Raw genomic sequence first — 11695 nt, 5'->3', positions numbered from 1 at the left:
GTTTTAGACACGAGTGGCTCAGAGGGCCTCGTGCGACTCATTACGATTCTTAAGGTAAATTCAGGCCAGGTGAATGCTCTTAACCGTTGTCTCCTCTGCAAGACAAACAAAGTTGACAGCCTTTGGTTCAGGGGTTTCACTTGAATGCAACTGCTGCCTGGAAACCGAGGCACTCCCATTTTATTCATGCTGTCAATGATAAACCCGTGAATTGTCTACACTTTAAATATTAACTTCCTATCATGCGACAAGTCGACGCTATAAATGGAAGACGAACAAGTATAATAGGCCACATTAACATAATTATGTCTGTCTATTTAACACCCCTAGACACACACTGAAGGACCAATATCAGCCTCATAATTTGCCTGCTTCTTTTTCATTTTCATGCTGCAAATGAAATAAATTTAAGACCGGATTCACCACTTAACATCCATCAAACAGGTTAAGATTTTAAGGCAGTTTGAAAGCAGAGATGTGCTTCTGTTTTTGTTTGTTTTTTTATGAGAGTGCACCATCTAGTGTTGAAAAGTGATAGTAGACACATACACCAATCAGGCACATCGATAACAAAGTGAAGTAAATAACATTGACCATCTTGTGAATATACAACTTTCTGCAGTTAAACCTTTGGATCTGACATATGTGTGGATGTTACTTTTATTTTACCAGGTTATTCACCACTGTCATTTTTGAGGGAGACCTGGCCAAAACAGCAGTACCACCCACCCCCGGCTCATAGCAACGACACTCCTTGATGGCAGCAGTCATTCCCAGCAGAGACATACACACACAAAAACAAGTCAAGTTTAGGAACAACTCAGAAAACATGAACAAACACCACATTCACTAGATCCCACACTGTGCAAGAAAGGTAGTCATAATGTTATGGCTGATTGGTGTACATGAGGCATTTAGCTACACCAAAAAAAATTCAGATCCAGTGTTGGGAGCTCTTTTTGCTATATTTCTTGCAAAATATTAAACAGTATGTACAATAATTATTTGTTAATTGATAATATACATACGTATGAAGTTGCAAACACAATTACTCTATTTGTCCAGATACAAAAAAAAAGATACAGAGACAATAAAAGGTTTAAAGACTTTATTACAAACAAAAAACAGTGATCCAGTTCCTGATTTTCTTTGATTATTAATATCAGAGGCATAGTAAGGCTTATCCATAAACTCCCCTAAAGCCTCTTAACACTTGACAAAGAAAACACTAGAAACACCGTGAACTGGCAAAAATTCAAACCACTGCTCCTCCTCCAAAAACACTGCAAATGTGAAATACTGAGGACGTCTCAGCCCACTCTGCATTACTATACTGTCAGTCAAGGGTATTTGAGGGGCAGAGGGGGCTGAGTTTAGAGTATGGGGATGAAACAAGGCTGAGGTTATTCTCATTCAAAGCCAATCACACTTTGATCGGGAGTTGCCTGATCACATTTAATTGATAAGCTACAATAAAACATCGGTGTCAGTAATGTCAAGTTATTGTTAAGTAAAGTGTTGGTCAGTGGAGCCGCTTAGACAACCTCCAGAATTTAAGAACATCTTATGTTGTGTGTTTCCTTTTTAAAATCTGCCGTACATACTTATCTATTCATGATTAGGTGCATCTGATGAGATGTGATGTCTGCAAAAGGAAAAGCAACGGTAAAGGGTTTGTGCATCATGAGTGCAGCTCACAAGCAGCTTATATGTCACCGTGTGATCACAGTTATTATCAAACACCATGAGGTACCTTTTCATTTGCTGAAATCCTCTGTAAAATAATAAAATAAAATCTAAGCGTACAGGTCTCACACATTGTAACAAAAGGTCACATCTGATGACATCAGACATCAGTCAGTTGTGATAAATCAAAACGTAAATACATAAAAAAAAAGGTCACCTGTTGGAGTAGGCTTTAATGGTGAATTAAGGACAAGTTTTTTTTGTTTTCTTTTCTTTTTTTTACATTCTTCTCCATTGCAGCATTCAGCTTTTACTCCAAAGGCTTTGCAAGCACAAGAGCATCAGTCCCCTGGAGGCTGTAGTGCTCCTTTAATTAGAAACGTGCATCTGTTGTTACCCCACTGACTGTCTTTTGGCACCACTATTTGTTCCACTTACACCTTGTATACCGTGTCGCCTGCAGTGGCACTGAGCCGCAGCAGCGACGCGCCACGCAGGTCCCTCTGTGTGTTGTACTGACTGCTGTGTGGCTCCGATTAAATGAACAGTGGAAGTCAGTGTGAGCATGAGAGTCTCTCTAGGCACTGGGCAGCTGGCAGTTTGCACAAGTGCGCACCACCCTCTGCCTGTGAGTCTGGATCTGCACTGTGCACCTGGTGAGGCCGTAGGTGTGGAGCAGCAGGTGGCGGGCCTTCGCCTGGACGTCCTCCCAGTTGGTAGCACTAGATGGCCCTGTGAGCACAGAAACTCGTTTTTAAATCATCTCACAACACATTGTGATGTGTCATAGCAGGAGAAACGCAAGAGTAATTTATCAGTTAAATAATCTATGTGTCATCAAATCATGATGTCCAAGCTCATCATGGCAAGTAATCAGAAACTTCACAAAGATTAAAAAAAATATGGTCCATTTTCCTGTGAAGCAATAAAGTCGATCAGCAGCACAGTAAAGCGTGCAGAATACACATACATTTTTATACACAGATGCCTATAATTATTTTAATATATCATTATTTTTTCCCATGTTTGTTATGCATTCTGTTTATAGCTGCTGTTGCAAGACAGTGAAATGAAACTTAATTGTAATGGGCACAGTCGGTGTTTGGATCTAAATGACAATATAAAAAAGTCTAAAGTTTAATCTTTAATGTCTCTCTAGCAGTGACTCAACAGCTCCCCCCTGTGGAGAAACTACAAATATGGACATTACCCATAAACGATAGATCTTCAAAAGGGGGTCTGCGACCCCTAGGGGTCCCACAGAGGTACTGCAGTTTTATTTATTTTTTTAATTTGCAGAAGAGTCCGCACTTCCCAACAATGCACTGTTTCACACATGCTAGTCAAGACCTTGGCCCCGCCCCCACTGCTGCTGAGCCAATCACAAGGCCACATGTTACACACCACGTGAAATTAAAACTTGAATCTGTTAATTATTGTCTTTATCTGTCAGTTGTGTATACCAGTCAGGTATGTATACGTTTACAGTAGTTGCATCCTACCTTTGCACAAAAAAAAAATGAATATCTGAATCTGTGTATCATTTGAAGAGCTTAATATTGAATGCAAAATGATAATAACAATGTTTGGGGGTCCTTGGCCTTAAAAACGTTGAAGACCCCGGCCATAAACCATCTCAAGAGGCTCAGATACAAAGAGAAACAACCAACACGTACAATGAACTACGCTGGGTTTAAGAAAGGTTTACTAAACATTTACATTTTGCAAACAACCTGAATTCAAACAAAATCCAAATGTCCTCTTTTGAGAGAAGTGGCACGCTGCTTTCTTTAGATAAAGCCCTTCTTCAGCCTGATGGTGGCAGCATTGCTAAAACAAAGATCAAAGCTGAACGCAAACAAATTCTAAAGGAGGCCGTAACATGAATACTTTACACAAACATCTCTGTTCCAACAGGTCGCTGACATTTCGCACGCTGCCAGATCAACAGTGGAAACAATCTAAATCCAAGCGGCTGAGCCAAAAACCAGATAAGCTGCTACAGTGACGTAAATTTCCTCTGGGGTGTGGAGATTTCAGAGAATCTCTTTACTTAACCTTGAGAAAACATTTCACTTGAATGATGAGCCAAACATTTCTGACACGTAGACTTAATTAATCATTTTTAATGGTTTCAAAATAAAGCTCCATTCTCAACTATGTAATATTTTGTGGTAATAATTTGGCTTTAGTTGTTCTCAATTGGTTCTTAACAAAGAGATTTGTGTCTCAGAGCACTTAAGATGTACGTACACTGGCCAGAAGATAAAACTTTAAGATAATGTTCTACTGCAAAACCTGTGTGGTGGCATTTACAGTGGTGCGAAAAAGTGTTTGCACCCTTCCTGATTTATTTTTCGCATGTTTGTTACACTTAAATGTTTCAGATCATCAAACAAATTTAAATATTAGCCAAAGGTAACACAAGTATACACAAACTGTAGTTTTTAAATGAAGGTTTCTATTATTAAAGGAAAACAAAATCAAAACCTAGTGTGAAAAAGGGTTTGCCCCCTAAACCTAATAACTGGTTGGGCCACCCTTAGCAGCAACAACTGCTTCAAGCGTTCGTCAAAACTTGCAGTGAGTCTCTTATAAAGCCGTGGAGTGCAGATGTGTTGTAATTCAGCCACATTGGAGGGTTTTCCAGCATCATCTGCCTTTTTAAAGTCATGCCACAGCATCTCAATAGGATTCAGACGAGGCCACTCCAAAGTCTTCATTTTGTTTTTCTTCAGACATTCAGAGGTGGACATACTGGTGTGTTTTGGATCATTGTGCGACTGCAGAACCCAAGTTCTCCTCAGCTTGAGGTCACAAACAGACGGCGAAACATTCTCCTTCAGGATATTTTGGTAGAAAGCACAATTCATGGTTCTATTTATCACAGCAAGTCTTCCAGGTCCTGAAGCAGCAAAAAAAAAAACAGCCTCAGACCATCACACTGCCACCACCAGATGTTACCGTTGTATGTCCAGATGTTATGGGACACACACCTTCCAAAAAGCTCTTTGTGTCGTCAGTCCACAGTTGGAAGTATTTTCCCAGAAGTCATAGGGATCGTCAAGATGTTTCAGCCCAGACTCGTTCTTAGGGTGGAGTCATGAACACTGGCCTTAACTGAGGCAGGTGAGGCCTACATATGTTGTTGAGGAGTCTTTTGTGATCTCTTGGATGAGTCATTGCTGCGCTGTTGGGGTAATTTTAGTTGGCGCAGGTTCACCACTGTTCCATGTTTTTACCATTTGTGGATAATGGCTCTCACTGAAGTAGTTGACTGGAGTCCCAAAGCTTTAGAAATGGCTTTATAACCTTTTCCAGACTTAATACATCTCAATTACTTTCTTTCTCATTTGTTCCTGAATTAATGATGATTTTATCTCAGCATGATGTCTTGCTATTGAGGTTCTTATGGTCTACTTCACTTTGTCAGGCAGTGATTTCTTGATTGAGAACATGTGTGGTCAGAGAAATTGAAATCAGGTGTGATAAATCACAGTCATGTTTTAACAGGGGGGGCAAACACTTTTTCACACAGGCATTTTGTGTTTACTTCTTTGTCTCATATTTAAATTTGTTTGATGATCTGAAACATTTAGGTGTTACATACATGCAAAATAAAAAAATAAAAAAATCAGGAAGGGGGCCACCACTTTTTCACACCACTGTGTAGATGTTACACAGATAAAGTACCACACACATACACAGAAGTACCACAACCTGAACACTGTTCAGGAGACCAAGCACAGGATGCAAGGGACTTCCTGTTGCCATTGTTGTGGGGGGGCGTTCCTTGCATCCCGTGTGTACCCAGCTATGCCCTTGATGTAAAAGAATATTTGACTCATCACAACGGGCCTCCTTCAGCTCACGTTGCTTAGCTGTCCAGCTCTGCTTGCGTGCCCACTGTAGGCGCTTTGAGAAGTGGACAGGGGTCAGCATGGACACGACCGACTGTGTGGTGTAAACTACAGTGGCTCATCTGTCGGACAAGTGCAAGTGCAGATTGGCTCACAACGTAGACAAAGCAACGAGCACTGAGAGCGGCAAATGAGTCAAAAATACACAGTGTAGATATGTTTATACGTCTTATCTACTAGAGATCACATTGTATTCGTGTGCATCAGCACTCCTCTTTTTCTTTTGCATGAGAGCTGCAGTTTTACCCACTGTCTGCTCATCACGATTTGGCAAAGTTGAAAGCTTTATCTGAATATATATTTTGGATTTGACTGGAATTCGCTAAATACTTTTCACAGGACTCATGAACACTACTTACTGAGCTGGAGATGCACCAGTGCTGCAGTCTTATCCCCCGTCAGCGCCCAGATGTTCAGCTCATCCACTGATTGGACATCTTCCAGCTTCAATAGTTCCTCTTTGATTTGAGCAGTGTCCAGATGTCTGGGAACACCTGATACAGAAAGATAAAAAATAAATAAATAAATAAAATACATGATAAGTACCCACGCCACACTCTAAAAGCTAAAACGCTCAAACGTAACCTGATGGGACTCTGGACTAAAAGCCACAAACTTACCCTCAAGAACAATGACTGTTGTGTCTCGAATGATGCGGAACGTGGTGCAGAGAACCAGGACAGAGAAGATGTAGGTGCAAATAGGATCTGCCAACTTCAGCTCCGGCTGTGAAGACAGAGGATTTCATCAGAGCTGCTGCATTTAAAGTTTTTTACACTTCTTAGACCACAAATGCTGACACAAGAACTATCTAGACCTTGAAAATGAAACCTTTTTGAAAGTGCTGAGTCTATGACAGTTTTGCAAGCCTCTTCAGAAATAAACCTACTGAAATGTGGTCACATGGGCTGTTTCATCCTTTCACTATACCTCTGTTTGTCCTTTATTATGTTACCTGCTCATTAACTTGCTAAACTGTTTTGATGTAAACACTTGCGTGCACCGGTATTCTCATGACTTACAGGTCACGTTACCTTGTGAATGCCAAACATTTCATGTACACATTTTCTTATGTAATTACTATAAATTCCACTGAGGTCAGTAATGCATTACTCGAAAATGAGAGACTGCTCAAAGCCACTACTTCCAGAAGGTATTTTTGGTAAAGCTCACGTGTTTCAGAAAGAAAGGGAAGTCGCACACTTGTAGCTCAGACGTTGAAAAAGGAGATTTAGACAATATGCTTCTCAAAAGAGAGTCTTTTTGGATCTTTTCTATTTAAATACTCCAAACGGTCTAAACATGGACTTGGACCTGAAACATTTTTCTTAAATATCTATATTTTCCAGCATCTTCCCTCCACCCACAAGTGCTCTTGAAATTTTAATACTTTCAATATTCAACAAAAAAAGATGTAAAATCATCAATCTCTCTCTCTCTCTCTCTCTCTCTGTATATATAAATATATAAAAATAAAATGAAAAATATTCATATATGTATTTCTTTGGTGGCTGTATTTCTTGTTTTTACTCTTAGTATTCTTGTAGGCCTGTATATTTTATCGTATACCTATTGTACGTTTCTTCTCCCATGTGGGTCCTTATATTACAAAATAGGTTTGACGTTATATCTTGAACTTGACACTGACATTTGTCAATAAGTTGAAAGTTTGCATCTCTATTCCTTGTCTGTCCCCACCTGCATCCATTTAAACCCTTGTCACTTTGTATTTTGACCGAGACCTACGGGGCGAAATGCTGGTGATGTCTGCAACTTTTTCATTAAAATAGTCCTGGTTTTCACCATTGGAGCTACGAGCGTGCGACTCCACCTTGTTTCTTTCCCATTTTGTTCCGGTTGTCAACACCTCACCAGCGCTGTTGTGCGCTCTCTTTCTGTTTTTTGGTAAAGCCCACGTGTTTACCATTAGTGGAGGCAGTCTTCGGTAGTTTTGTTTTACATTAACGGCAAGGTTTAAGGGTCAGAAAATGATGACAGTTAAGTCAATATTTATATAATCTTGTCCTGGGCATGCGAATATACTGCTCAGACTGTCTAAAGTAACACATTGTCAACAAACAGTTGTTAAATTACATCAACTAAAACATCCCACTTAAAGTCTTGTTTACATTTATATCGAAGAACTCTTTAAAAAAACAGCTGGATACCTTGAACCGGACAATGTAGGCAGCTATGAGCACCCCGACGCTCTGCAGGAGGTCTCCCAAAGCGTGGATGAAGGCGGCTCGCACAGCGAGGCTGCCATGTGACCTCTGCTGCTGACCGGACCCCGACGACTCTGAACTTACGGGAGCTGCTGAGCCGTGAGAGTGACCGTGGCCGTGAGAGTGACCGTGGCCGTGTGAGTGGAGGTGACCGCCTTGGTTTAACAAGAAACCCATTCTAAAAAAAACACAAGAAAGACGGCTTTATTTCAAGCATCAGCATCACGTTTACTCTGAACAACAGACATTACGTTTAACTGGTTGTAAAATAGTAAAACATTACGCAACAACCCGAAGCTATGAAGTGCAGTGTAGGCAGTACTTTGAACTACTCTACTACTGTTACTGATCTTCTTTTGTGAAAACATTTTTTTTTTACTAAATCGAGTGGTTTCACTTACATGAGATTAACAGCCACCCCCACAGCTGCCGTGATGAGCATGACGTCTCCATCTATGTTGAAGTCTTGGTGCATCGTCCTCTGAATCGCCTCATAGAGGAGGAAGGCCGTCAGAATATAGATGAGGAACACACTCACGACCGCAGACACCACCTCTACACCAGAAGTCATAATCAGTTGTACATACAAAGCATATTCACAACAATGCAAATAGAAGAAAGAGGAAGGCAGATAAGGCTAAAGGGGGTAAAAACAAACTTGAATATACTGCTCAATATACTTGTGTATATTCAGATTTAATTGTTTGCCATTCAAATAATCCTATAGGAGCAATTCTAATAACTACTTTACAGTCTTTCAGCCACAAGAATTATATCAGAAGTATTTAACAGTCTGTGGTACTACACAGATTAAGTGTTCCTCTTTTATGTTCCCTTTTTTTCCCTAGTTCTCCTAACAAGAACAAATTTGTATATCTTATTTGATGTGCAACCATGGAGATGCCATGAGAACATTAAAAATAAAAACAGAAGAGGCAGAGCACAGGCATTATGAGTGATACTGATATTCTGAAGTGCTTCTTACTGAATTAAATAGTTTGTGAAGCGACATGGGAATGACGTCACATCAACAGCACATCTTCGAAACCCTTAATTCCCAAATAAAAAACAGGTATGATATTCAACCCCAGATGTGGAAATCTCCAGCAAATGCACGTGACCCTTTGCTGTCATTCCATCTGATCTGCTCCATTCCTTTGTCAGTCCCCAAGAGGGTCCAGTCTCATAGAAAAACATAAACTTGTAATGGAGTCTAGATGTAACGTTAGCAGACACTGGAAGATTTACTTGTTCTTTCACCAGTTTTTATTCCCAGTTATTTCCTCCACTGTGTCCAAGTGTTTTTGTAGAAACACAATGACATGTTTAAATGACTTCAGGTTTTCAACATTTTGTTTTTTTTAAGTAACATAGGACGTTGGGAATTGACAGAGGTTAGGAGACCAATGAGAAAGGAAAGAAAAGGAGAAATGAATCAAAGTGGCGTAAGTGGAGAACAAAACAAAGATATCCAACAATGTTATGATGAAACAAAAAAAATAATCTATGTTTCTGTCTGAGTTGAGGCACTCGATGCTGACCTCCACGAGTGACTATCTATCAGTTTCTGGCAGACATGTATCGTATCTGTTTCAAGCGCGGTGAGCAAATGCTTTCTATCCTGAAAGTGATTCATTTGCACCAGGATGACATATATATCTGTTCACTATATCAGAACAGAAGTGCACGGGAAAGAGGAAGAGAAAAGAAGAAGTGTGAAGCCGTCTTGCTCTCACCGAGACGATGCAGCCCAAAGGTGAATCTCTTGGTGGGCGGCTTGGTGGAGAGCCACAGGGCCAGCAGAGAAAACAAAATCCCCACGACGTCAGCCAACATGTGCACAGCATCGGTCATAATGGCTAAACTGTTTGACACATAACCACCTGAAAGCAAAAGACAACAAGAAGCATTACACGGTTGACATGCTATGGATGGTTACATTTTTTTGAATAAATGTTTTCTGAAAACAGAAAAAAACAGTTTAGGACCTAATAGGCACCATTGGGTCCAGCACTTGTAAACACAATAATTTTAAAAATGGCTGGTGTATTACACGGTGTACTTATGTTTGTGCCATGTTTTTGTCCTGGAATTATATATCTATACAATAAAATCTATTGAATAGTAAATTATCTATTCATTATATGTTATTATATATTTGTTATTTCATAAATATATAACATAATAAACAAAAAAGTAATTCAGATTGGTGTTAGAGTTTCTGTGACATTGTTTCTGACTGCTGGCAAGTTTATCTTGACTGACACAAACTGCAACAAGTACAATCTTGATGTCAAACACAAAAGCCTTGAAACAGATAAACAAAAGTCTAAATACTTTTTATGTTTTTTTGACACTACATCAGATAAGTGATGACTACATCACGATAAGTTATGAGTACAGCACGTGCTGTTTTATATAACCTTTTGCTAAAGGTTAATATTTTACGGTGATCTGACACGAGTCTTTGTTGTCTTGACTCGTTTTCCCTCTTATTTCACCGCTGACGCATGAAAACAAATTCACATGTGGCTTAAACTGATGCTCATGTTTTTTTTTTTCTCATTCATCACCCAACTGTAAAAAAAATAACCAGTGTGTTTGTTTGCTTCTTATGTCTTCAAACTGAGAGCCAGATATAAACACACTCATATCTTTAGGCTACATTGTGTTTATTCTGAATGTTGAGGCTACTTTGCAAAAATCAAGTTCATCAAAGTTCTCTTTGTTTGTGTAAACAGTTTTCCAGTTTGTTCTCTGCCTCTTTAAGACAGATTAGTTTCCAGCAATCACAAGACCTTGACTGATCAGGAGTAATAAAATGTGTATAATATGAAGTCTGGTCTGCACATACTTACCAATAATTTCACCGATCATGAACAGAAAATAAAGCAACGCTGCGATGACCAGCCTCTTCATCACCCTCCTGTGCTTGATCTTCTCCCTCTTCTTGGTGCAGCTGTCACAGGGGTCCATATTTAACCCCGGGCTGCCCAGGCTGGAAGAGGAGTCGAGCAGGGAGTCGTCATCGTCCACCACCATCGTGTTCACCGGCACCCCGTTGGACGGAGCTCCAGCAGAGTAGTCTGACATCTCTCCGGAGACCACAACCTTCAGCTTGTTGAACTTCGGTGTCTCATCGTCCACCAGGTCGTCCGAAAAGTCAAAGGGAGCCGTGTCACTCAGGTCCCAGTCTCGGGGCTCTCTCCTGAAGGCAGACCGCATCTTGTTGAAGAGGTTCCCTCCTGACATCTTGATTATTTATAAGGGCAAGGTTACAACCACTTGCACACGGTCCGTCAGTTGCTGTCTTCCCAGGTAATCATTCACATTTTTGTAGAAAGGCAAGTTGGTAGGATTTCATTTTCTTCTCACTCTTAGCACCTAGGAGAAGACAACTATTAAATGAAACTGATACCAAAAGACACAGAAAGCCCCCATTTCACGTCAGCACAGCTCAGCAATTCCAACAACACGGATTCAGTAGATCTATTAACATCACTAGGAAGTTGATTATGGGTTAAGATGCGCTCCTGAGTCAAATAGATTGCTAAGTGAGCTAATAAACTCTGAGTTCAAGAGTCCTCTGGCTAAACAGTAACTAGCGGATAGGTTAGCTATCTTGTCTTGTCAGTTGACGACTCAAAGACAACATTTGTAGTGGGCTAGTTTATCAGTAAGCATGAGCCGGACTTACTTGTAGATGTACTTTCCGGTGGTGCGAACTTAGTTCGTGGGCAAAAAAGAAACTGCCATGGTACGAAACTGCTGTCAACATCAGTCTCTGCCTATTTTTATTTATTTTTTTTTTTTTTTCACTTCCGCACTCGGAAGTAACGCCAGCGAATTCGGTGTCGTCATCGC

General features: G+C 40.2%; 1 protein-coding gene across 1 annotated transcript; it reads right to left on the bottom strand.

Moving 5' to 3' along the window:
* Window positions 1-1093: 1093 nt before the first annotated feature.
* On the bottom strand, window positions 1094-11681 carry slc30a4 (solute carrier family 30 member 4). The gene is made up of 8 exons (XM_047580549.1): window positions 11529-11681; window positions 10690-11215; window positions 9568-9714; window positions 8233-8386; window positions 7775-8009; window positions 6227-6332; window positions 5966-6100; window positions 1094-2418 (listed from the first exon to the last, which is right to left on the bottom strand). Exons 2-8 carry the CDS (start codon window positions 11081-11083, stop codon window positions 2264-2266), a joined length of 1326 nt encoding a protein of 441 aa, XP_047436505.1. The 5' UTR covers window positions 11084-11215; window positions 11529-11681; the 3' UTR covers window positions 1094-2263.
* Window positions 11682-11695: the final 14 nt, after the last annotated feature.

Source organism: Mugil cephalus, chromosome 3 (assembly GCF_022458985.1).
Source record: "Mugil cephalus isolate CIBA_MC_2020 chromosome 3, CIBA_Mcephalus_1.1, whole genome shotgun sequence".
NCBI lineage: Eukaryota > Metazoa > Chordata > Actinopteri > Mugiliformes > Mugilidae > Mugil > Mugil cephalus.
Note: the sequence above shows the minus strand (reverse complement) of the source record. Positions and strands in the feature narration are given on the sequence as shown.